At 39.8% G+C, this 27,934-nt stretch overlaps 1 protein-coding gene across 2 annotated transcripts in view; it reads right to left on the bottom strand.

Moving 5' to 3' along the window:
* The window catches only part of LOC125885624 (glutamate receptor 2-like), a 92,941-nt gene that overhangs the window by 47,882 nt on the left and 17,125 nt on the right, over positions 1-27,934 (bottom strand). For both annotated transcript variants that reach the window (XM_049571300.1, XM_049571299.1), the window contains exons 2-11: positions 27,788-27,928; positions 21,866-22,105; positions 18,892-19,013; positions 17,289-17,363; positions 15,051-15,104; positions 9,825-9,983; positions 5,762-5,929; positions 3,280-3,384; positions 3,078-3,185; positions 1,719-1,782 (exon numbers count right to left, since the gene is read on the bottom strand). In XM_049571300.1, coding sequence (XP_049427257.1) covers positions 1,719-1,782; positions 3,078-3,185; positions 3,280-3,384; positions 5,762-5,929; positions 9,825-9,983; positions 15,051-15,104; positions 17,289-17,363; positions 18,892-19,013; positions 21,866-22,105; positions 27,788-27,928 — 1,236 coding nt within the window. The remainder of the gene's footprint in view (positions 1-1,718; positions 1,783-3,077; positions 3,186-3,279; positions 3,385-5,761; positions 5,930-9,824; positions 9,984-15,050; positions 15,105-17,288; positions 17,364-18,891; positions 19,014-21,865; positions 22,106-27,787; positions 27,929-27,934) is intronic.

Here is a 27,934-nt window from a genome sequence, read left to right as displayed (position 1 = left end):
CTGCCCTTGGTCAGGTGCCCCAAGCGGTCGGGGGGTTCGGTGCCTTGCTCAGGGGCACCTCGGCAGTGCTCAGGAGGTGAACTGGCACCTCTCCAGCCACCAGTCCACAATCCATATTTGGTCCGGACGGGGACTCGAGCAGGCGACCCTCCAGTTCCCAACCCAAGTCCCTATGGACTGAGCTACTGCCGAAATAACTTCAATGAAAACTTAAACAAAAGAAATCGCTAAATGCAACTTCTCAGTTGTCAAAATAAAAGATGCTGGATCAACCACATCAAACTTTGTCAGGCATCTAAAAACACACCAAGACATGTGAGTTACTTGGTGATGTGAAAGTTAATGTTAGCACCTATGGATGGTCAGCAAACATGCTAGGCTCGGCATGATGTTAGCTTGCAACTAGCTTTGAATAAGGGAAATTAACTTGATTAGATTGGTATTTGCTGAATATTTGTAAAATATTGTCTGCTAGCCACACCTGTTTGCATGGAATGCTGGCTTGACTACAAAAATGGTTGATTAACTTAATCTTCCATGTTCCACTGCCACCATCTGCTGGCTAATGTTACACTGAGAGAAACACTATGTTCATTATTAATGTTGACTACAGGCAGGTATTTTGTTGACCAGCTAACATTATAGGCTTATAAGGTTACCATAACACTGTGTTTGCAAGGCTAGTGATGTGTTACTTTACACTAGATTTTAGGCTGTCATTAGTCTGAGATCTAGTTTAGTCTCTGTTATTGCTTAAATAGGTTATTATCGTTACTGCATGTCTAATAATATAGAAATATTTTCTTGTTGCTCTAGGTAAAATAATAACATTTAATAACATTCAAGGAAAGCCTTCATTGCGTTTTTTGTTTGTTTTTGTGTCAGTATTGCACTGCGATGGCCTGTTTAAAGTGATCACATACCAAATAACTAATCAGTGCTGATGCTGTGTGATTATTGATATAGGACTTATTATATTACAGTACATGCTTTGAATTCCTTGAGCTGAAAACACTGTGTCATATGACAAGTGTCAAGTGCTGCCCCAATACCAATAGAAAGCATGGCCCAACAGCACGTCAACAGAGGACACACACAGTTATTACTACTTTTACTGAAAGATATACACTTCTGCCATCTATGCAATGGCTTAAAATCATATATGGAAACCCACTTATTACACTTGATTTCTAACCTAAAGAGCAAATCAACATATCTTTGGCCAGAAAAGTCATATTTTGTCATTGTCTTTATCATTATGGGACTGTGAGTCATACAGCACAGGATAGTGCTCAATTCTCATTATACATGCATGTTGAGGACAGGGGTTGAGCTGCCACAGCAGCAGGGAATAAGAGCTGCTACAGGAGCTGGTATGTACAAGCAGAAAGTGAGTGAGGAAAAAAAATGTGTTTAATTCAGGAGCAACAAGGCTGGAAATAGAACAGTGGCCTGAAGTATTCTTGGGGTGGCCCATCAATGTGGAGCCGTGTGTCGATGAGTGCCGGTACGTGTCTAGCTGTTGGTATGGGGTTTTGCACAGAAAATAATAGGGGCGGCTGTTTTGATGCACACTGCTCAGTGCTGATGTGTTGTGGCCTTTAAATATGACTATGCAGTGCTCTAAGCATGCAGGCAGGCATGCTCATCACAACCATAAGAGACTTGAGACATGAACACACACACACACACACACACAGCATAGTATATAAACATACCTTCATAACGGTCATTGTCTTGAAACAGCTCTGCATTCTTCTTCAGCATCACGTAGGGGGCTTCCTACATGCGCGCGCGCACACACACACACACACACACACACACACACACACACACAGTGATTAATTTGTTTTATAAGTTATTACAGTTAAAACTATATTACATAGTTTACTGCAAGTTATGATGTGTTCTCTATGTTTCTAATGTGACTAATGTGAGCTCACTCTCAATTTTGTCACTTTGGTTCCAAAGGTGCAGACAACACAGTCTTTCCATTTATCAGTCTCGTGCTTTTGTCCATCTGTGTTCCAGCTCTTATTTGGTAACAATGCAAAAATACCATACAACTTTATTGTCCACTGTAGTGGAAATTTATCTTTGACTTCACTTTCACAGAATAAAACATGAATACACTGAGCCTTATAAACAACGATATGTAGTGATACATAAGCTAATTGATATTACTGTGATAATTTTTGAGAGGAAAAAAAGTTATATAATAAAAAATAAAATTTCAAAATTTTAGTTGCTTTGCGGCTCCCATTTCTAGAGTATGGAAGTTCACTGCTACCACAACAGAATAAGAAAATTTTTTATAACCTTTTATAACCCTTTTGTGTTATAACAAGATGTATTTCACATTAAAGAGAAATATGATCAATTTGTTTGATATCCAGCTTGGATGCAGCTGAAATGGTATATCTTGTATGGAGTCTTCCTACCCCTCCAGCTGACCAATGAGACATGATGCTACTTCCAGAGGGTCAGACTCATTCGTCCTTCTGTACTGCCCCATGCATGCAAAATCCTTCTTAGTGTATGCATACTCATCACAAAATCATTACATTATAACTTGATACTGATGTGTTTTTCTTTTTCTGACATGTCAGCAACATGCTTCTGTACTTTAGGAATAAGAGACTTTTGATGAATATTCTTTCTCACCAGAAGCATCTTGGAACACCTCCCAGGAGGCAGCAATTCAAACTGTTCACACTGGTTCGACTTCAACTTTTTGTTTAGAAAAGTCTCATAGCAAAATAAATCTTAACTTACTATTCATTTGCAAAATGCAACATTGCACTTTATGCCAAAATGGCACAAAATATTAAATGTCAGCTGCACAACAAAATAAGAACTGAATGTTCTTTTCCTCAGGCCAGAAGAGTTTTCTTTTTTCCTATACTGTACTTGTGTAAGGAAAATTCAGAGAAGACGAGATTAAAAACAGCTATACTGAAGCCATCCCAACAGCTTTTTGTACATTTGCTTACATCCACTGTTATATTATAGTTTGTGTTTTTTTTCAGATGGCCTGCACATTCACATAGAGTATAATACTTTTTTTTTTTTTTTACCAGTATAGTTGTGACGATGACGGTCTTGTTTTCCATTCCCATGGTGTCATTGGGGTAAAGGTCTGACTTTGTCACCACCATTTTATCCACCTCATTCCAATAGCCAATCTAAGAACACACACATACACACACAAATATGTTACACATCACATAGCCACATGGTATAATGCTATTCATGATGGCAAACTGACTCATCACTTACCTTAACAGGTCCATTGTTCTTCAGCTCCATGATTGTCACAGAGTAGTTGATTCTCTTCCCATACTGGTCAAACTGAATGTTCCCTGTTAAACCATCTACACGCACCTACACACACACACACACACACACACACACATATACATATTCAAGTTTTTTATTTAACTTAACACACAAACCACCATAGTATATTGCCAAATTTTTATTTTTATTTTTATGGAACTCTCAGCATTAGCACCTCTGCTGAGCAGCAGTCCCATTCAAATAAATGAGAAGGCTGTGTTCATGCAGTCTGAACGTGACCTTACATCCTGGACATCTGTGGCCAGTTAAACAAAACACTTACTTAAGGGTATTGCAAAGAATCCCTTAAAAGGCTTCCTTAGTTATGGAAAAAATGTTATGGCATTTACTGCAATGAAAGAGATTTTACAGTGTTAAAATTATACAGTTTCCATGGAGACCGTTTGTTTGCTTGCACTTGCGCTTGTGATACCTGTTATCGCCTCAACTGCTATCGTCACACAAAGTTGGCCTACAGACAGTAAACTAGAATTACCACCTTATGGTTGTTTGCCTCCATGCCATGACATGTTTACATCCACGTCCGTGGAAACATGGATGTTTCACATACATCTTCCCCTGACAGCACAAAAGATTTATACAAGGTGGGCGCCAAAGATTAGTCTCACCAGTCCAGTATCTGACTAAATGTCTCCCCTTATGTTTCCAGATATGATGTTGAGCAATGGCCAGAAAAATGTTGTTGCAAAACATTATGATGTCACAGTGAAGCTGACCTTTGACCCTTTGAATATAAAATGTCATCACCTCATCATCTTATCCTATTAGACATATGTGTTAAGTTTTGTTGTAATTAGCATATGAATTCTTGAGTTATGGCATTGTTGAGTTATATTTTGTGAGGTCACAGTGACCTTGACCTTTGACCACTAAAATCTAATCAGTTCATCCTTGACTCATAGTGGATGTCAGATTTGAAGAAATGCCTTCCAGGTGTTGCTTGAGATATCGCACTGACAAGGACAAGATGGATGCAGGGTCATAGTGACTTTGACCTTTGACCACCAAAATCTGATCAGTTCAGCGTGGAGTCCAAGTGGACATTTGTGCCAAATTTGAAGAAATTCCCTCAAGGCATTCTTGAGATATTCATGAGAATGGCCGGGGACGGACAACCTGAAAAACACAGTGCTTCCGGCCATGACTGATCCCAGCGCAGAGGCATACAAAATGTCAGAAGGAAAGACGACAAGAAAACCAATTTGGTCAGAGGAGAAGGAACAGGTGCAGATCACTTGTCACTCAGTGTGAGTAGTCCGCTGAGACTGCAGAAGGCTGCCGTAGCCATATCGCTGATGTGGTAGGCTGTCCTAGATGCCAGCCAATGGAGCGTGACTGCAAGACGCTGTCTGACAGGAACAGCTTGCCTACATGACCTGACATCATTGTTGTGAGGGCCAAACAGTAATGCTGGAATGTAGCCCTGGACATTCTATGGTTTGGAAGAACTACTCCTCTGTGAAATCCTCCACATCGTGGCCCCACCGCTCCTGTCTCCTCTCCAGGCCACACACATATCGTTCTCACCACATAACTACTAAAAGAGCTAGTGGATCAAAAGCCTATTTTTACGAAAACAAACGCCAATTGTGCCAAAGAGCCATTTCGCCAAAAATACGCTACATACTCTCCCAAACAGAAGCTCATGGCTAATTATTATGCAGAATAATGTCATCAGGCCTTCCTACTACGAAGATTATTCAGGAGATGAAGCCTTCTGTGCAATGTTTTTTTTGTTTTTTTTCCAAATCCCTGTTTCACAAACACAACGTTTTTTTGTTGTTCACAGTGATATCAGATATGGGTCACATTAAACATGAAGGTGAACAGCCAGAACAATCAGCCAAATTGGCTCTGGGGAAATAATCGGAATTGAGAATTGAGCCCTGTAATACAAACGTAGCTATAGTTACAAGTATCCATTGGGTTCTCCCGAACACTCTCCTCGGGATGCTTTCATTTTCTTCATTTATCGCCATAAACTTGGCCATGTTGCAAAATGATAGAGTCAGAGGAACCTTAAGTTTTTTCCTTACTTTGGTTGCTGAGGTCCTCTGTGCAACAGTTTAAATAACTTTAAGGGATTCCTTAAGTATATGATCAAAATACAGAGAAAAACTTAAATACTTAGATTAACTGAACATTTAAACAACTTAATGGTGTTTTGCGCAACTGATTTTATTCTAAGGAAATGTTATCTTGGACTTTGGTAAACCTTAACTTCAGGTGTTGTTTGCAACTGGGCACTGAGCTTTCCACCAGCATTCAAATGCAGAAGAGTTCTGAATGTCATCATCACCCAGCCTCCCTCACAAAGGCTAACCACCAACTATGATCAGCTTTTATAGAACTGGGTCAGTTTATCTCTCTTCTGAGTGAGGAGGGTTGAAACCATGGTTACCTGTTTGAGGGCACGTTCAATCTCCACCCCCTGCGCCCAGGGAACTGCCGGATTGGCCAGACAGTCCCCGCTGTTGCCACGACGACTCATGTCTATTCTCTGCTTGTGAAGGAAGCGGAATGCCTCAGTCATCACGTGGACAGCATCATATGTGAGGGCAGAGGTATACTGAAAGACACAGAAACATCGGCAGTAATCATTATCACCTTAGTAACCCCATATGTAAGAGCTACATTGGAACATTGTGTTGCTGTGTATGAGGACCTTTGGATTAATTCTGAAAGCCATCATCCACTGTGGGTACCATGACCTGTTAAACTGTATCTATCTCACTGACAGCACACATAATTGTAGTAAAGATTATGAGTTTTCCAAACATAAAGGGTGCTATTTTAATCATGCAAGTGCAGTGACAAGCACTAAGTCTCCAAGAACATCTGCTCTTTTGGTCCACACATGTACAGCTGCATTAAGTGCAAAGCTAGGTGAAGAACAAAGATCAAAGTAAGAAATATACACTCAGCCAGTCACACTACTGGTCTTATTGCTCTGAAGCATCTGAGCCAACCACAGGGACGCATAACTACAGAAGCTCAACAAATAAAAACTCTTAAGGAAATCATATTGTTGTCTGGATGGGACACACAGCACCACAAATCTGCAGTCAGAGGCAGATAGTGTGGGTTCCTTAACACGGAGGATCAGCGGTTAAATCCCCGGCTCCTCTAGTCCGCATGTTGTATCCCTGAGCAAGATACTGACCCTCGAATTGATCTTGCTCCATCAATGGGTAAGTGTGTTAAAAAACTGCAGTAGCAGGTGGCACCTTGTATGGTAGCCTTGGCCACCAGTGTGTGAATGGGGGGAGTGTGAGTCGTAGTGTAAAAAGGGCTTTGAGTGGTCGGAGGACTAGAAAGGCGCTGTACAAGTGCAGGTCCATTTATCATTACTTAATCAATGCAATCATGATAGAAACAAACAATGTTTGGTGCAGCATTTTTATATAATCAGATCAATCTGATCCTAAACCTGTCATAATTCTAGGGTGTTTCACATTGTTAATGGTTACATAATATCCTAAAATATGACACAGCACTGTTTGCTTCACAATGAATTCCAAGAATAAAACATGAACCTCTGATTTTTTATTTTGTATAGGCAGGATTAATGAGCCACAGTAAGCTGATGTCTCCCACATAAACAGGCAGAATGCCGAGGTATAAACGGACCCGTCTGATGTGTGTGGAGGTGTGTGTGGTTATTCTGTAACAGTCTGGTGTCCTGTGCACAATATTTAATCGAGGCAAGGACGGCCTTGCACAATGCACCTGCGCTCTGGGGCGGCACTTCTGAAATCAGAGGCTGCAGACTTAGCAACATATGTGTCCTGCTGCCTTCAGATGGCTGCAGGGATTTAAAGGGACAGTTCAGATCTTTTGAAGTGAGGTTTTATGAGGTACATATCCATAGTCAGTATTACATATAGGAGGAGTCTGTCAGCATACCACCAGTTTGGAGAAGCAGCAGGGGTGCAAACATGGAAGCTAAGCAATGTACTTTTATATCGATATAGGGTCAAGTTGCATTACATAACGCATACCAGTGTGCTTCTCTACTCTCTCACACTCTCCACACAGCTCTGCCTCAATCATTCACTAACAAGTTCTCCATCAACATTCAGAGAGACACAGAGCTGCTTCTCTGTTTAATCTGTCTGTGAATTTGTCTACGATGCAACATTGGTCTGTATGTTGCACGTGCTACACTAAATCAGTCTGAGATTAATCAAGTTACCGCAGCAGCACACATACAATACTGTGGGCCTTTCCACTCTTGCTCTTGGCTGCGATGAGTCAAGCCGTGCCACGCCAATTTGCATTTCCATTGTCGGTTTAGAAGCATAGCTACGCTGCGCTGCACCAGAGATAGACCTACTCTGGATTTGGTCCAAAAGCCAGGACGCCTGCCCTCAAGCGGGTAGCGATGATGTCTCGCCAACACCCAACAAACAATCTGTGTGGGTTGCAGGACTCTACTCACCTCTGTCTGCAGGAGACCAGAGGGAAAGGCGTTTTCAGTCTCTGTATGTTCAGCACTCTTTTGTAGATTCTAACTGAAGCTTTGTGGTTTGGAGTTTAGTTTCTCTCCTGCGTCCTGTTTGTACTTTAGATATCTGCTTTATTTTATTGTTTCATGCTCGCTATCATTAGAAGTTGTGTAAAGTTGCTGCTCGAAAACTCAACATTTCCTTATTTTGCTGCTTCACAATAAAAGTTTTTACGTAATAAATTAACATGGGACTTTTATTGTGACGAAACTATAGGAAATGAAATGCATTCATCACTGAATTAGTGGAACTTTGTTAGTGGCTTTCCTTCAATAAAGGCAAGTATAATGATGCCACAGGGAGGAAGAGTAAAAGTAGAAACAGCCACAGTGAGATGTTTGATAAAGAGCTGCGGACAACAGGCTCTTACTGCAGCTCTGCAAACAGCTCACCTCCAACAGGTGAACTTCCTTTACCTGCCCTGCTGTGTGATGGAAAAACACATGCAGCAAAAATAGCAGGAGACTTTAGCTGTGGATCAGTTTGCAACTTGCAACTGAACATGTAGCCCATTTAGCAGAAAATACTGAGATATATATCGTGTATCGCTCTTCAGCCTGAAAATACTGAGATATGAAGTTTTGTCCATATCGCCCAGCCCTAGTGGAGTCTGACTTTATCACTGAACAAAGTATGTCCAACTCCGCTACAATAGGTGGCGATATGTCCCCTTTCAGCTTGTTAGTATTGGACTTTTTTTCCAGTTGACCTATTATGTCACAGACAAAACAATCAACAAACAACTTAGCTACACTTAGCTGGCAGCAAACTGGTGCCGTGGTTGACAACCTTACAGCTCTGTACATTTCATACGTGCTGTACGCTTTCCTTTTTCTTTTTCTTCTCTTCTTCTGTTGTGCATTAAATGCTATTCGACTTCCGGGTCAAAGCCCGGGGCGGAAACTGGAGCATGCACAGACTGTCGAGGCCAGTTTGGGTCAGATTGACTGTATACATGCAAGTGTAATTTGACTTCCGATCACATTATCTGGGTGTGTTAGTCCGACTTTGAGAAATTTGATTTAGCACAATTTCAGTCAAAGTGGTGGCTAAAATATGTTTTGTTGCTGCCCCCTCCACAGCAGTGCATTGCTTAGCTTCAGTGTCAGATCTCCTGCCTGCTTCTCTGAACTAGGAGCATCTACTGTATGTAATACACTGACCATGGATACTTCACGAGATCTGAACTATCCCTTTAATGAAATGAAGCTTTTCATACAACGCTACTCTGCTGTGGATATCAGATACTGTTCATTTATAGATAAAAATGCAGACTGATTTACTGGTGATCCTGCTTTATTTACAATAAATGTTAATTTTTTATGCCCATATAAACACATCTACTGGTTGGCGAGTGTTTGATTAAAGTGGTATATTTGCATTTTAAGTGGTATTCCATTTTTGTTGTAGTTTTAGTTTGCTTTTGTTGATAAAATCATCAAAGTGGCAACAAAGATATGCTGCGCTTGAAATAGGCATGGTTCTGAGACATCAGTTCTCACCAGTCTAGACCCAGTTTCCATTGAAATACTACTTCTAAAAAAAAAACTGGTTCGCGTTGCTTAATATGGATGAACTTTCCACCCCTCCTCACACCTGTGCACTCTGCACTGGTCACCAAAATACTTTACACACAGGCAAAGAAAATAAGAAGGTCAGACATGTACCAAATGTGCTACTTCTGTTGGTTGCTGCAGTGTGACATTAGCATGGCCCTTAATGTAGACCATATCATGTCTAAAACATGTAGAATTTTACAGCAAACAAAGTGCTTTGTAATAAAAGATTATGTAGTCAAGAGTTAAGTTAGATAATTAAACTCTGTAATAGCATGACTATGCTACTGTGATCCTTGGACTAGCTCCAGGTAATCTGAATCCTCCTCACAAAGTTTCTGGAGCATTTTAAACTGATGTAAACCAGCCTATGAACTAATGTTGAGCATCCAAATCTTACTCTGATCCGTGTATCAGCTCCAGGATACTCCTTCTCTTCCAGGGCCTCCCATCGTTGGTCAAACTTTGCCACCCCAGGATCATCAAAATCTACTATCTGAAACCCAGACACATTGGCACCTCCATACTGGATTTTAGAGAGGTCACCATCTACAAAACCCTGAAATGCAGAAAGAGAAAAAAACAACAGAATGTTATTTCAGCTGAAGACTTTGTATTTACGCTTTGCACATATTTTACTCTCAGAGAGGATCAGTTTTGTGAAAATGACAGGATGGCCACATCATAATTTAGCAGCACTGGGGCAGCATAAGACTCAAGTGCACTTACTCTATGGGCGCAATGATGCAGAGGATCTGAGCTTTTTTGGCTTTGTGCACCACTCAGCATCTTTCATAGGAATGGATGGGACCCTGCTTTCAATGCTATATCCAGTTCTTTTTTTCTTTCATGGAAGCAATCATCGTGCCTTAACACTGGGTAGCTCCAGCACTGAATCCTAATCATAATCAGTGTTTTCAAAGCATGCTCGCTGGTGAGTTAATGAAATGACTGCATATTTTGACATTTTAAAGCATTAGCTGACCTCCCATGATTCTTTTATGTAACCAACTTAAGTTATTGTTTACTGTAAAAATGGCTTGTCTGGCCACTATTCCCACCATAGTTACGTTGATAACTGCTGTCAGCTGACTTAAACCACACTTCTCTAGCTACCATAACCAGTTGTCAGTGGACCTAATACTACATTTACCTTAAATTAATTACTGTCATTGGCATTGGTTGGCATAAAAACTTCTTCCATACACTTGGTTGCAGATGTATCAATAGCTACATGTGATTAACATTGCAATAAATGCCATCTTGCTCATCTATAAAACATTGCTGGCTTGTATCTAGCAAGTTTGTTCCTTGGTTACATCAGTCATTACACATTGTTTGTTAGGCTGTGCAGCAATGATTGGTGATAAGATCAGCAGAATAAATGTGATAGTTCACATTAAAAAGAAAGAAAAACTGCAGGTTACTAATTCCTTCATATACTTTTTTGTTGAAGAGTGGAAATGTGAAAGCATGGGACACCAACCCCAATAAGGAATGAAATATTTGGTTACGTCTGTAGCATCACAAAGATACAGTTGGTTTTATATTTGGACACTGACACAATTTCTATTTATGTAATCCCTGTCATTGGCTGTGGCTCAGGAGGTAAAGCAGATCACAAGATTGGTTGTTCATCTCCAGCTCCTCCAGATCGAGTGCCCAAGTAGCCTTGGGCAAGATACTGAAGCCCAAATTGCTCTCTGTGAGTGCATATGAATGTTTAACTAAATAACAGCAGGCACCTTGTATAGTAGCCTCCGCTGCCAGTGTATGAATGTGTGACTGGGTGAATGTATCTGTAGCATAAAAATGTTGGTGGTCGGAAGACTAGAGAGGCAAGTCCATTACCAAATGTATATATTGTACATATATTTTTCTTAAAAAAAAAAGAAAAAGAAAAAAAAAGAACGCTAAATATTTTATACTTCAAACACATAAAGACGTGTGTGTCTCTGTGTGAGTGTGTGTGTCCTGTTTGTTTGTCAGCAAGGCCAAGATCTAGCGCTATCAGCTACAGGAGTGGAAGACCATTGATGGAGGAACAGGCTAAATATGAGTGCTTGGCTGCAGGGGTGAGGTGTAAATACCTCATCCATGACCAGGGTTCAGCCCTGGGGCCTCATTTATAAAACTGTGCGCAGGAATGTGACTAAAGGTGATGTACGAACAAAGCACAGAAAGTGCTTACGCACAAAAATATCCTGATTTATAACACAGTACGCACACATGTTCCACGCCTGTTTCCTTTTATAAATCATAATCGACTCGAAATGTGATGCAGGTGAGCGAGCGTCTTGCCCCATCCATAGATGCCTATAAATGGCCAGTGAAACGCCTTAAATTAACATTCATTAACAAGAAACAGCAGGAAGGAGAGCACGGCAAATGTAGCAAGAAAGGGTAAGAAACGTAACTTGTGTGAAGTTGAAGTTCTTGTTGGAGAGGTTGATAACAGAGAGACAATGTTGTTTGGTGGACTCAGTATGGGCATTACTAAAGCTAAAAATGCAGTGGAGTGGCAGCTGGTTCAGATGCTGTAAATGCTGCTGCCTCAGACTGTGTCAGAAGTCAAGAAGTGGTCCGATATTAAGGTGTTACGGCTATTTGCTGTGATTCATTTAGACAGAAAACTGAGGGATATTTCGAGCTGACTGTCAGACAGTTTCAGTGACTGTCTGAAATAAACACTCTAAATTGGGGATAGAGTTGCCATAGCTGTTTGACAAACAATCTGATTGTCTTGACTCAAATTATTATTTAAATATGTCTTGTTTTCAAAAGCAATGCATCACATCCAGACGCTGCCGTGCAGCAGCAGCATTTGCTCAAATGCCTGAGGACAGAGATCAGGGTCAGGACATCAAGCGGTAGTGGCATGTTTTTCAGGTGTGCCACACTGTACAGCACAGCACCAGCCCAGCTTGGTTCCTGCGGGTGCTTCTTTGTAACGCTGGGCCCGACGCAGCACAGAGATCCAGCAACACTACACACAGCAGTCGGAATCAGGTCATAAGCCACTCATCATCGTTGGACAGTAGGTCCTGCTGGTCCCTGACTATCCTCTCCCTCCGGAGTCTCTAATCCACCACATCCTCTAACAGTGCCAAATAAGCCATCGTGTGCACTGTGATCGCTGCTTTTATACCCACCCATCAACTGACTGATTGCATGTGAAAAGGAATTCCCTGAATTGTAACTGAGGGGCAATTTTGGCCAATGAACACGTAAGACAAATATTAATACACATTATTTGTTTACACTTTTTCTAACAGTGACATAGCGCTTTTCAATGACATATAACACATTTAACACAAAGAAATTAAGAGAATTAAAAGCCATAAAACAAACACATTATAAAACACAATATATTGGCTCATATAGAATAACAGCGACACTGCACTCGTATCTGCCCGACTAAGGCATCAACAACGGCAGCAGCGTACACTCGATTTGTCCAACTGTTCACATCATTATTTCACAGACTATATTTCATCAGATTATCTAATGATTATAGAATAAACCTGTTCTTTTAAAAGAAAGATATCTGCTTGTATTTAGTCTACTAACTGGTGTTTTTTTATGTGTGCACACCAGGGACTATCAGTCAAAGACATGATTGTTCGTTTATTCATGTTTATCTATTTTTGCAAGTGCACTCTTTATATATAAAACGTGAGAAGTCATGTCTGTCTTTATTTTACACAATGATATCAAATTCACAACACTTCTTCCTTTTCATCTTTCTGCCACGGGGGTCACAGTTTCTCATGTCAACAGTTTTTGTGCGTATGCATGGGTCAGAGCTTCCGTGGAAGACTGCACATTTTCCCGTCAAGTCTGTTTTTTATAAATCCCAACGTTTGCATAGGAAGTGGTGTATGCCACCTTCTGTGCATATGCCACGTTTATAAATGAGGCCTCAGGTCTTGCCCGATAGAATAGTATGCCTAAGAAAAGGGACTTGCTGTAATAGCAGCTGTGAAAGAATGCAATTGCCATTTTGAACACCTTTATGCCTCTCTTGACAGGAGGTCAGATTTTCTTTGAAGACTGCCAGTTCAACGAAAAATGTACATATTGGACATATTATTTTGTAAAGTAAAATGTTTAGTTGAAGAAAGTTGTTTGCTCTATATGTTTGCACTCTTGTCACACATTCCAGATTCCTGATCCAAAACGGTTACTCTCTCTTTCAGTGGTGCTGAGTTAGGGTTAGGCAATGTGGAAATAATATCACAATAGTTTTAGGCTTTATCACGATGCACAATATATATTGCGATATTTTGAAATCTTCTCTAAAATAGTGTAGACTATTCAAATACAGAATTATCAAATAACTTACAGTTACAATATAGTAAAATAAAGTAGCTTCTGTTACAACAAAGCTAAAGTACTGTTATAATAAAGTTAAATAAAGCACTGTAAAGATGAAGTTAAATAAAGTTTTGTTCTAACGAAGTTAAATAAAGTCGAAACACTGCTTCTATTTTGAAGAACCTGGCTCTCCTCTGGCTGGAACTGTATTTGCTGTAAACTGGAAGCTTCCAGTCAACAGTCAGATGTTTGCAATAATCACAAAGTTAAACTGTTTCCGTAGTGCCATTAAGCATTAAGTTTTATTCACTGTAAGCTGGAAACACACTAATAGCTCTCCATTTTATATATTAATGGCATTAGCAAGTCACACTGGTGCTCCATGGTCGCAAAATGTGACTTAATAGTCGCAGTCGGAAGCCCCACAGGTACAAAATCACAAGTTCCATCTGCTCACACTATCTTTAATGTAGTTAAGTTGAACTGTTACTGTGGTGCCATTAAACTTGATGATGTATTCACTGTAAGCCAGAAGCAAACTCTCTCCAGTTTATATATTAATAATATTTGCAAGTTGCACTGGTGCTCCATGGTTACAAAATGCGACTAAATATAGTAGCGGTCTCGAGCCTTGAAGATATGAAACACACCTTGCCTGGTCCTACACTGTCGTTCTGGGTAAAGTGATCTGAATGGGTGGAGGAGTGTGTGTGGCATGATATTTGTGAGTCTTTCTTTATATGTGTGTGTCTGTGAGAGGGAAAGAGCCACAGGAGAGAGCACGACAACTGAAACACCAAAGCGAGTCTCATGCCAGTGGCTACAAAAAAAACAGCAGACCATTTATCTTGATGTTCATGATAAAGTCATTTTATATCCCATGAGGAGCAAGCCATGATACATGATTCAGTATATTTGATGTTTCGCCCACACCTATGCTGAATTTACCCGCCTGCTTACAATTCACTTAGAATGCACTTTAGGACCGTGACCAACTCAGGGACCACTGCTTTACTGTATAGACCCCAGTCAGCTAGCAATCACCATCTATGCCACATCATCTCTGTTGCTTTTCAGCCATATTGTTTGCAGCTATTTCTGCCAGCATGTTATCAGTTTGTAAATCTGTTTCCTCTTGAGCTGCCTGACACCTGCCTGCTGTTACAGCTCTTTTGGATGTGACAACTTGCGCTGCCAGCCAGCCAGTTGATGACCGTAATATCTCACTGCATATCACTACACATCTTCATTTATCAGCCAAACATTGCAGCATTTGATCAGGTTGAACCAGAGACAGACGGTGACTCACCAAATTAGCGATGATATAGTGGTATCCCTTCACATGTCTGCCTATAGTGATCACCTGATGGAAAAAGAGTACAAGCTGTGTCAGTATTATAATACTACAAAAGCTGTAATGAAAATCAAATGCACTGGAGTGTTAACATTTGCCAGTCACTGCTGTCTTATGACAACCATATCTCCAAGGTCTTGTGCTCCTAAGCTAAGAAAAACTGTCCAGTTTTCTGCTCATATTTACAATATAATGCAATGGGTTTTAGATACTTTATTTGGCTTCAGAAGTAGGAATCAGCTAAAGAAGGAACATTTTATCCTTCAGTATCAGTCAGAAAAATCTGAAATCAGATTTGCATGGTTTTCATTGGACAGCGACACTACGGCCAGCTAACTTTGCAACACTGAAGAATGAGGAGGAGAAAGGTTATAGGGGCATTCGTCAGCAGCAATTATCAAAGTAGAAGCTGGGAAAAAACAAACCTGTTGAACAGCATACTTAGTGGGCTACATCAAGCATTATCTTTGTAAACGCATGAGCCATCAACAGGCTGTAAAGTTGGCAATTAGTTACATAATTCAGGGCACTACAGGCCTGCTTTTAGATTTCAGAGTGAGGCTCCCTCTGCTTTAACAGATGTAATCCTGTTGGCTACATCAGGCAGGGATGACCAGTCTACACTTTCTTGAGTACAAGCATGGTTTGTTCTTATTCCCAGATCTTGTTGAGGAGTGGGGATAGTAAGTGCACAACATGAAAAGGCAGAGCAATGCAGCCACAAAAAGGATGCTGAGCCTGAAAGTGAAGCTTTCATTGGTTAATCAATAAAACAAATTTTTACTTATCATTAAAAGGTTTAAGGAGAGAATAAAATAAATCAATGATGGATGCAAGTGGCACAGACATACCAACCCAACCGGCAGAATTTTTTTTGGCACTGTACATTTTTGCAAACTACAGATACGTTGCATTCACTCATTATTATGTAGATAAGTTGAAACTTTAACAACACTGTGGATGATGTGTGGTTATATTTAGGCACAAAAACCATTTTATTAGGTCAGGAAAAGATCATGTTTTGGCTTGAAATAATACCCAGTTTTGGGTGCATCATCCTGGCAGGAAAAGCATTGATGTTTCTGTAAAGACAACTGCTTCTCTGGCCACTATCCCCGCCAATGGTCTGCTACAAAACACCCATGTTTGGTGCCTAAAAAGCAGCTGGAAACACAACAGTGACTGGGCTGAACATACATTACCATGAGTAAATATTTGGACAATGATACATGTTTTGGTGTGTCCTATTCCAGTGTTTTGGATGTAAAATCAAACACTGATTCTGGTTTAATTTCTGACTTTTTTGTAAAGTTCAAAATTAGATCAACTATGAAGGCATTATAGCCTTTTATGCTCATAGTTCCCCAGTTCAAAGTGACAAAGGTATGGGGACAAAACCAAAATAAACTTACAGTCTAAAATGTATTAATCTATGATGTTATCATATATAATTTCATATACTATATATCACTGGGATATTAATAATTCTAATTGGACAATACAGCAGGTTAAGAAATACACTACCAACATGTATAGTTTTTGTAGATTTTGCTCCTTCTTTACATCCTTGTGCAAGAAAAAAGGGTCTACATTGGTTGTTTGTCTCTAATTTGTTAATGCGAAATGCTAACTTGTCAATTATATTAATTTGGAATGCACGTCAATATCAGCACATCATTGGTATCAGCAGATATTGGCTTTAACATTAGCTATCGGAATCTGCCAACATGCTGATATCGTTACCTCATCGGTTTCTGTCGATGTCAGCTTTAAAATAAAATATTAAAATTGGCCAACATGCTTTTTCCTAATTTGCACAATGAATGAATATTACATACATTAAAAAGTATTCTATTTCTGGTGGGCCATCACAATAAGCATATACATGCATGATGTTAATTCCACTACAGAAGAGACTTCATGATCACTAAAATTAAGTGGGGAAAAGTGTATATATTGATATTGGTATCAGTTATTGGTCAAATAAGTTGTTATCTATCGCCATATTGGATATCAACAAAAAATCCAATGTTGTGCATTCCTGATCATAACTATTAATGCTCACAACATTTTCACTGTGTTCATTTTCACTCTGCGTTAAAATAGTGGAAGAAGTCTGCTTGTTTGTGGATGGATATTATCATATATATACATGTTAATAGTAGCAGCAGTAGTTAAAAGACTGGAATTAACCTGCTCCATGATGTCTTTGACTTTGTCTTGCTCACAGTCCAGGATTATGCGGCGCTCTTTACGGATCTCCAGGTCCTGAAAAACAGAGAGGTATTCATTATCAAGAGTCTTTAATGTTGTGCAGGCCTGCAGCGTTTAATGCTACTCTGAAAGGTGGTATTTTCCTGAGGCACAGAGAGGTTCCTTCCTCTCCTGCACCACTTTGGTATTTTGGTGGCTGACTGTGGGAGGAGAGGTGCAGCAGAGAGTGGAGAGTGAGTCATCTAGCTGCATACTGCCCACCACTGTAGGCCAGGTCAATGACAAACTGTAGAGACTGTACCCGAGTTTTTGTGCTGTATTGGTCACTTTAATTTGTAGGTAATTGCACCAGGGTAGACCTGTCTGAAATCCCAGTAACAGAAAAACAAAATTCTTTGCCTGACTGCATGACATATTCCTAACACTTTGTTTCAAAGGTCCTATATTATCATGATTATGGAGAGGAAATGACATTGAGCTATCATTTCTTAATGAGGTTCCTGAAAAGGATAATATAATCTGGTTCTAATTACATGGAAAATGGACTATTCAATTTGTTCATGTCCAATTAATCAAAGGCCCAGCATGTAGGATTTAGGGGGATACATTGGCAAAAATGGATATAATAAGTATGTTTTCTTCAGTATTAAATCACATAAAATTAAGAATTGTTGTGTTTTCGTTACCTTAAAATGAGCCTTTCATATCTACATAGGAAGCAGGTCCTCGTCCCACACAAGTGTCCCATATGTTTCTGTAGAAGCCCAGAATGGACAAACCAAACACTTGTTCTAGATAGGGCCATTCACGTTTTTGCATTGGCCACTGCTGTTAGAAGCCGCTCTGCAACAAGCAGTGTCGGAGAAACACTGTTTTGTATTATGAACCTGCTTAATTCAGTGTTTTAACAGTTTGGATCACATGGTCCATTTGTTTAAGAGAGGATGAGACCTCTACAGATAATCTGGCTCCTGGTAAAAACCTCCTGAACGTTTGGATCAGAAATAAGGTAAGCAGCACATATTAAGTTATCAGGGGGAAAAAAAAGGTGAACAAACAGCAAGTGCTGGATGAACAGCCGGTCTCTGACGTGTCAAACAGCGTTTTATGATGAGAAATTGCTTTATTCAGTGTTTTTACCACCTGGTCCTTTTGTTTTGGAGAGAAAGAGACCTCAGATAATTCGGCTCTCGGTAAAAACCTCCTGAATGATGGGAAAGAATTCTAATCAGAACTTTCAGCTAGGTGGCACTCTGACATCCTCACCAACTGTCACCACTAAATCCCCCGAAATCTTACTCACTGCTCCTTTAATTCAAACTATTTTCTATCATGCTATAGTGTTTTGTTTTTCACTCAGAGCACAGCAGGACCCCTGAACATGCAAAAACTTGATTGTATATTCCACAAATACAACAACTACATTTTTCCAATAAAACATCCAATTTTATCTAGTAAATTTGCTCCGTAAATCAACAACTACTCATAAACTCCATCCCCCTCTATCTCTGCTGTTCTCTGCATGACGCATGATGTGAGTAATAACAGTGTGCAGTGCTGTGTATAAACAGTATATCAGTACCTGAAACAGGGAGCGGTAAGCTTCATCTTTCCTCTCGTCTTTGAGGTTTCCTACATTTATCGCTGTGACGACCCATTTTTTCTCTGCTGCAGTGTCCAGTATTACCTGAAGGGTAGAAAGACCTGCACACACAAACACACACACACACATACACAAAACATGATTGGTCATATTTAAATACTAAAAATATTTTTTACTGCAGTGTACAAGGGCTAAAAGATAGCACTGCAGCTAAATCAGAAATACAACCCTTTCAGTATTGCTGGTATTTTTCAGTGTATATCAACAAATATATAACAAATGTGAATCCAATATGCACTTGCTTATCCAATCCTATTCCTTTCAAATCCCTGATCAAATCTACAGTATATCAAAGTACTGGACTTAAACATAAAAGTCTACTATAAGAAATACATCACACACGTCATTTTTTGCATTCTGGCAAAGTTTCATTCACCAATTTAAAGTGGAGCTGTTTTTTTTTTACGTAAACAAAAACACAAAATTCAGGCTATAATCTTACTATATAATGATGAAAACTCTGTCAGTCTGTGTGTCTGTTCCACGTTTTTCTCCTCACTGACTTGGTCAGTCCATGTGAAATTTGGCACAGTGGTAGAGGGTCATGGGAGGATGCGAATGAAGCAATATTACATCATGAGACATGAGACATAAAACTTTGTACAAAGATGCCTCCCCTCACGAGGAACAAATTTGCCTCAAGAACCCATCACTTCCAGTTACATAGATTTTTTCCGCCATTTTGAATTTTGTGAAAAACACTTAAAATCGATCTCTTCCTAGGAAGTTTGACCAATCTGCATGAAACTCGGTGAACATAATCTAGGGACCAATATCTAAAGTTCCCTCTTGGCAAAAGTTGGAAAACTTACTAAAACTGAGCTTCTATAAAGCAATGAATATTGCGGAGGGCGTGGCTCATCATATAAAGGTGTATAACATCTCAAGGGTTTCACCAATCACCACACAACTTTGTAGGCATATGACCACACATAATCTGAGGGGACCCCTCCATTATTGACCCGATCAAACAAAATGGGGGCGATAAAGAGCTAATTTCTTATCTAGGCCTAACTGCCATATCGATTTTTACTAAACCTGGTAGACATGTACAACAGGACGCCTCAAGGTGACTACTAAACTATTTAATCTGCAGTTTCCTATGACCTGTATCCCAAACACACACCATGTGAAACTGTGCATGGACAACTGTGCACTCAGTGGGTATGGACTAGTAGAATATAATGCAGTAAGGCATTCAGGCATTCTGTATTGCTTTCAAATATATATAATTTCTCCTGCAGATCAACTTTTCTCAATTAATATTACCTCTGCTGAGTCAACACAAATGTAGGCATAGTTTACATTTCCATCTTCCTTTGTGTCTTTTGTTTGGGGAAATGACCTCTTTAAATGTGCAAGTGGAACCTGTTCACATTAATGATAAATGAATTCCTTGAAATTAATTTACAAACCCCTGGACTTGAATAGCTCACGTATTTCAGCAAGATTTCTCCAAATGTCTAAAACCTTCTGCACATTCAAAACATACCCCACATATTCCTGCATCTGTATACTGGTACTACAGAGGTAAACAGTGTTCCAGTACATTACTCTGAAAAATAAATGTTACTGGTTATGTTGCAGATTCACATTTTAACTCACAAAATGTAACAATTAAAAATATGATCGATTATTATTTAATCAAACATCCAGCATTTTATAAGAATTAAAAGCTCCACCTCAAACAGACTTTAAGTGAATTTAATTAGACTGTGCTAATAATACCTCTGCTGACTGCAGGACTTTGACTTTAACCTTGTTTGCTTTACTTGAGGAAAAAGTTTTGAGTCTGTCTTCTACAGCTGCCAATAGCCTACCAACATTCACAGTTTAAGAAAGGGAGAAAATAAAGCAAAGCAGTTAGTCTGAGGCCCCAGGCCCACAAAACACTAAATCCAGCCCTGATGATAATAACACAAGCACAGCTAAGAGTGGCTGGATGAGACACAGAGCAATGTGTCTGTGTATTTATAGATAATTCCATCTGAAGTCTGATGAAAACCGAAACTAAAACAAAGCACTCTAAATAAGTAAGTTTCCACTGCCGCTTTGGTGCTGTGAAGAAAAACTCTGCTGTTTGTCTGGCTCTCTCACTGCAGTGGTAGTATCCTCTTCAGAACATCTGACAGACAGAGAGCACCGTTTGAGGCTCTCTCTGGATGGATCAAATTTAAGAGGCTGTGCACTGCTCTTTATCAGAGGTGGAGAACCGAAATTAACTAAAAACACTTCTCATCAGGCATATTAGGGGATTGTCCCGTATTGAAAAATAAATACACTGCTCCTTACTTAATCAATACAATATGTGATTTGTTCAGTATTTTGGTGTAACAAACTGTTGAGTATAATACAAGGTCTGCTCAAATATTGGTAGCGATGATTCTGTCCTCCCAAAATATTGGTCCATATGGAAACGTATGCCCTTGGGGATCCTGATAGCAACTGGGATTGTTCCTAAGCAAATAAGTCAACATGCATGACATGAATGCATTGGGAAATAGGAGCCATTTCAACGTCATTATTCAAAAATGAGACTGCATAGATGTGCAAATCAAGATCATGATTTTTTTTTTGTTTTTGTTTATCGTGCAGCCCTACCAGTCACATCTCTCGCTCATCTGCTCACTCACCAGTGTTTTTTAATGTCACAGTAAAAAATATGAATAATTTAAATAATAATGAAAAAAGGGTGCAACATAATCATGTGTTGGTGCGACCCACTGAGAAAGTTGTTTGCATCAGTGCCACCAGTGTCAAAAAGTCAGTCTGGAGCCCTGCCTTGCTTCTTTCAGAAAATAAATGAAGGGATACTTTAATTGCAATTGTGTTAAAAATTAAGCAGCAGCACTAAAATAATGCTCTGTCTGATAAAAAATGAGACTTCTCTTACCTCTATCACTGTCGTATAGATAGGCAAACTTTTCCCATTTGTAGTACTCCACTAACGAGACTAGCGGCCCCTTGATGTCCGGCCTCATCTGGAGAACAAACTGATTCATTCCTTCTGCTGGGAACGACGGTGTGATGAAGGAGACATGTAGCGTCTCACAGAAGGATGTAATGGTGTTTACCGACTTCTTGTCATAGAAGCCAAAAATGGCGTAGACACCCCGGGAGAACTGGGAACAAACTAGGAGAGAGAGAGAGAGAGAGAGAGAGAGAGAGAGAGAAACATTTTGATAAAACATTAAACAGACAGAGACAAAGAGAGAGGCTTTAACTCAGACACAGGAGGCAGGCAGGATTTAGGTTAAATCCAGAGCAGTGACAAAGGAAGGATGTCCCTGTGCTCAACACCCTGCCATAATACTTACCATCTAAACAACTATGCAGATTATACAGTTGTAATCAATGTTAGGGTCAAATTCATATTAAAATATTTTAGAGTAGATGTACATTACTTGGGATTAAATCTGTAAATGAATGCTGGGTGCAGGTGTCCATCACCACATCAGAGAGGAGAACGGTGTTAAACAGGTGTTGCAGTGAGTTCAGAAGATCACTTGAATGTTACAGCTAAAAAGTCAGACAGCTGACTCAGTGCCTGCATGGCACCACAGTCACCTGGTTATATTTGTTTTCTTGTCATTCATATTTCCGGCCACTTTAGTTAAAAAAAAAACAACACTTTTTTGTAATGTGAAACTGCTTCGTTCAGTGTTCTTGCTGGTATAAATCACCTGGTCCATTTGTTTTGAAGAGGAAGAGACTTCTGCAGACAGTCGACTCCTGGTCAAAACCTCCCTAGCAATGAACACTGAAGGATTCCCAACTTGAAGTTCAGCTGGTTGTAATCTGCAATCCTCACTGCTAAATTTCACTAAATCTCGCTAAATCTTACACACTGGACCTTTAAAACATCAATCAGTTTCTCAATCGTTGAGTAATGTCATTACTCTGTGGGGCAAATGGTGATCATATCACTAGTGATATTTGATTAAAGCAACATTTAAAGTCAAATCTCCAGACTTTTAAATTATGTCACTAAATCCTACACACTAGACTCTAGTATTGTATTATATATGTTGTCAGAAAGAGCTAACATTTGCTGGAATGTCATGTGCTTTTTTATTTAAAGGCTGTACACAGTAAAGTCCTTTGTCTACAGCTATATTTAGTCGTCCTACTTCAATGACCTTGTTCTTACACTAGAAATAAAAACTCCAGTTTTATCTCCCTGGGTATGATATTGCAGTTATGTATGTTATATACTGTATTGCACTAATGCATATATTTATGCTCCGTGCTTAAAGACATAAGGTCATGCTTTGAGCTGACAGCCTGATATGAACATGACTCAACCAATCCTTTATAATTCATTGCTCTATTAATAAAAAGTGGAGCTGCACAGATTTTGGAATATGATGTGAATATAAATGTGCAGTTAAACAATATCATCCAGGTACAGTCACAGTGCATGTTTCAGATTGGTACTCAGGTCCAATGTCCAATGCCATTTCATTTTTGACGTTCCATCTGGCTACAGAAACAGAGAGGACTCGTACTGACCCACACTCATACTATATCCAACTCTGAAGATTGTTATAGTGTGGTCCAAACAGGTATCAGGATTATGGAGAATCCACTGCAAGTGCAGATAAGAGGAAATTAAGAGGTGAATAACTGAAAGAAAAAAAGTGCTCTACTATTGGCTCAAGAATTAGGCCTTTCAGTAGAACTGGACCAGTGATTTGGTGATCGAGGAGTACACTAAATAACCGACTATTTAAGGAGGGCTTGTTTTTCTAGCTTACAAATTTTACCTGTGGTCACATAATAAGGTTAAAATATTTGATGCAACAGTTTTCACATGGACAGTAGCTGTAATGTGTTACACCCCTGCGCTGCTGCAAAAAAGCAAAGCAATTGCTGCTCCACTGTAACACATTACTGCTACTGATTGTAATCAGCATTTATAACTTGTTCTACCTTCTATAATCTACAGTATCTATATACTTGGTTGAGTCCAAGCTGACATGGCCGGTGTTACTTGTTTAATGCTAACCCGTTCTCATTCCTAAGTTATCAAATACCGCCGCCTTGTCAGTGATTTTGGCACCTGACACCAAAAACCACCTTTCATGGCGGTATGATACACCGCCAGGTGGAATCAGTTGGTTATGTGGTTGAAGAGAGCCCTTCAAAGTGTTATGATATGCCACCTGTCTGTTAGATGGCACCTGCCGTGGCAGTATGATAAACCACTGGACAGTATCAGGTTGAAATGCTGCCAGTAACGACGTAATATAAGGAGCAGGGTGGGAGGGGTGGAGGATGAATCCACCAAACCTCAACTTTCAACCCAGGAAGCCAATGTCTGCTTCCAGTAGAGCCAAACCATGATGTTTTTTTGTTAACCTAACCACTAATCATGTGCTTTTGTTGACGTCCAGACATTGGCAGCAGCATCCCAGAATGTCTACAGCAGACAAAGAAGGATACCTAGCACATAATATGTAGATGCTCTACCAGCCCTCAGTTTCTGAATTGTTTTGAAAAATTAGGGCAATTTTTTAGCCTCTAGTTTATATACCAGTATATATCTCCGTTCAGCACAACTGTAGGGAGGGCAATGTCAGTCACTCTTTTTGACCTCTACTTTGATCCAGACTGTCTACTGGATGGATTGCAATTAAATTTAGCAAAGATATTCGAGGGGATTACCCCTCATCACTCAGGTTAAACATTCAGTTTACCCAATATTTTAGTTTATGACTAAATAACTGCAAACTGCACTGAATAAATGACATTCGCATCAGGCTCAGCAGTACATTGTGTAGTGCTATTAGGCAAATGGCAGCATGCTAACATGCTAAAGAAATGATGAACAAATCACCACCATTCAAAACACCAATGTGCCAAAGTCCAGACTCACTGACCTGCTGGCAGGGCTGTAGACTTTTTATTTTTGTGAACAATGCAGCATGGCCCCAATACACAGTCAAGTGTGCCTTGTCAAGTGTGACGGAGGCACACCAAGGCACATATGGCAATGTTTTGGCCAGGCTAAGCTGGGGGCCCCTCTGACATGCTTGGATATAAGGTGGGGTCATAAAAAACGCACTGTCATACAATATTTGTAGGTGGGTGTGTTTGAGACTGTGATAATCATGGCCAATCACATTTATGATTTTCATCCCCCTTAAACACAAGATTATCCCCATTATAAGAGAATCACATGGAGTAGTGATGTGTGGGTTGACCCTTGGATCGGGCAGGTAAATTTACTGGAAAAAATCACTGGCTCAGGCTGGCAAGTCAACAAAGTAACAAAGCAGCACTCCAAGTAAGTTATAAATAACTTATTGTGTGTAACAGTCCACCTTCCACCATCTCTTCCTGCCTCTCAGTCAACACACACACACACACACTGCAGCGCTCTGTCCGTGACAGCTGTGCTACTATAATGCATAAAATTTGCAGTTCACAGGCCGGTTCACGTTCAGGTGGTTGATAAACGCATATTTCTGCTGGTTGGGCAGTGTGATTGGCTCTCATTTTGGGGGAAGGCGCAGGTATATGACCCGCAAGTTTCCCTTTGTGGAAACGTATTATTACACAGAATGTGAAGAGTTCCACAAATGAGTGTATAATGTATGAATAAACAGCAGCTCAAATATACTTCCAATAGAAGAAGATGGCTGAATTTACTTTTCTGCACATTTTAAAGATCCGACAGTCAGCATGTTTTCTATGTGTAATAGTGTGTGAATTACTTGGCATTCAATTGTTCCACACAATAACCATCTGCAGTTAAATACCACTGTAGTACCATAAATAAAATTAGAATTGACAATGTGGCCGAGCATATGGTGTGTTGTGTTTTTATTTCAATCCTGTAACAAATAGTTGCCTATTAAATCCACATTGCAGTCTTCATTGTGACATAAACTGGCAGTTATACTGCAGTCATGCTGGTAATGATCCAAAAATAAACTTGGATTTTTGAAAAACACTTTTGTTTAAAAATGCAGAGCCAGGCAACACTTTAGCCAGACTCAAGGGAAGATAACACACAATAATTTCCACCAGTAACAGTTGGCTTTTGATGGAGACACCAGAGAGGACTGGTAGGAACGGATGGTCTTCAGGGAGTTATTAGTGGAGAGTGGTGCTTTAAATGACCACAATTTGTCATGGGCCTGTATGAACTGTAGTCAATGTGTGAATCTCCAAAATTGATTTACACTACAGCAGAAACTGTATACAGTGATCACATATGTGCAGAGGTTTAATCAGTGGATCTGCTGAGTGTAATCGTGGCTTGACTGTGCACTAACTCAACCTGTAGCCCTCAGGTGGCTGTAAATAATGTCATGAAAGTGGAGGAAAGGCTAACAGTGTAGGCTACTGGCTGTTGTGGATATGTGATGCTTGTAAGCATCACTTATCTATCTTTCTTCTGTCTCACTGCCGTTGCTAGTTGAGAATGTAGAAGAGGAAAAACAAGCAAAACATATAAACAGTCATTGTGTGATTTCAATGAGGTTTATACGGGTGTGCCTTCACCAAAGGAAGTGACAAACATATTATGATTATGAAACATGCACAGCTTTACTAAAGTGTCAAAGTACATAATTAGAAGCTCATTTTATGTAACTGCTGTACACAATGTTATTTCTTTGGAAATGTATGAAAAAATTGAACCTATAACATGCAAGAATTCATTTTTAGAGCGGTAAACAAGGTAGTCACAGAGGAATTTCTAGGTGCAAAACAAGAGTGTAGACAGCAGAAAAAAGAAGACTGCATGCACTCAATGCCATCACAATACTCTGTACTTAAATAGCAGAGCTTTGAGCCTCAGGCCATCATTACATCAGGCTCTGATGAAGGCAGAGTATACTGCATGCATCGAGTCCTCATTCCCATTGCCTCTACTCTTTGCTTCGCAGTTACTGAATTTGAAATGTGACATGACTCTATACTTTCCAAGTTACAAATTATTTACAAAAAATAAAAGAATAACTGTTTTGTGGATACATTTATTGCAGTATTTTCATGTCATGGTCTACGGCTTGGGTACATTTCACGAAAACATATGTTTGCCAGCATCAGGCTTCAGGAGCTTTCACCAGGGAATGTCTTTTGTCTAGCCCCCACATCTTCCTGACAGACAAAAAAACACTCTAATTATTAGGAAATGTAGGTTAAATAATTTAATTCCTGACCACCCCACATTTGTTGTTGTCTGTGGGTGTGCATGTGTGTGAAGAAAGACTGAGGGAGTGGGCAGGGCTAGGTAACGTTCTCATGTATACAAGATCACTCAGTCCATCTGCAACCCTCTTTTGACATGGATGCATGGCATCCAATGCTGCTTCTGCTCCATAATGTATGTAAACTTGCCACTGTAGGAACAGTGGTTACATAACCTTCAAAATGAACCACAACTTGACCATGCACATGCACATATTTGTGTGTGTCACAGGTGTGCTCCAGTTCTTAAACAAATAGCAATGCATCCCTGATGCCAAATTTGAACAAATTCATATTCAAAGTTTAAGAAATTCCTTTAAGATATCACATTCACAAGAAAGGTACAGATGGACAGACAGACAGACAGACAACCTGAAAACATGGTGCCTCCAGCCACAGCTGTTGCCAGCACAGAGGCATAAAATACAGAATAACACCAGACCAAATATCAATATTGATAGCAACCTGAAAAAATACAGTAAGCTGGTCAGGTCTTTACTTGTGACATTTTAATGCCTCAGAAACATAGAGCTTGCAGGAATGATCTGCTACAGTAATGGCATCTGTAGTTTATCAGGCTGTCTTCTGAAAAAGATAACAAACCCATACTTACAGCAGTTAGTGACAGCGAAGCTGTTGGCCACCTCCAGGTTATCTATGTGTGGAGTCAGTCTGAAATCTGCCATCCCAAACTGAACCATGCCAACTCTGAATGCACTGTACTCCTGATCTGCACCCCTGGGGAATAAACCACCTGAGA

Source organism: Epinephelus fuscoguttatus, linkage group LG3 (genome assembly GCF_011397635.1).
Source record: "Epinephelus fuscoguttatus linkage group LG3, E.fuscoguttatus.final_Chr_v1".
In the NCBI taxonomy this organism is placed as follows: Eukaryota; Metazoa; Chordata; class Actinopteri; order Perciformes; family Serranidae; genus Epinephelus; species Epinephelus fuscoguttatus.
This window is presented reverse-complemented; position numbering and strand designations above follow the sequence as displayed.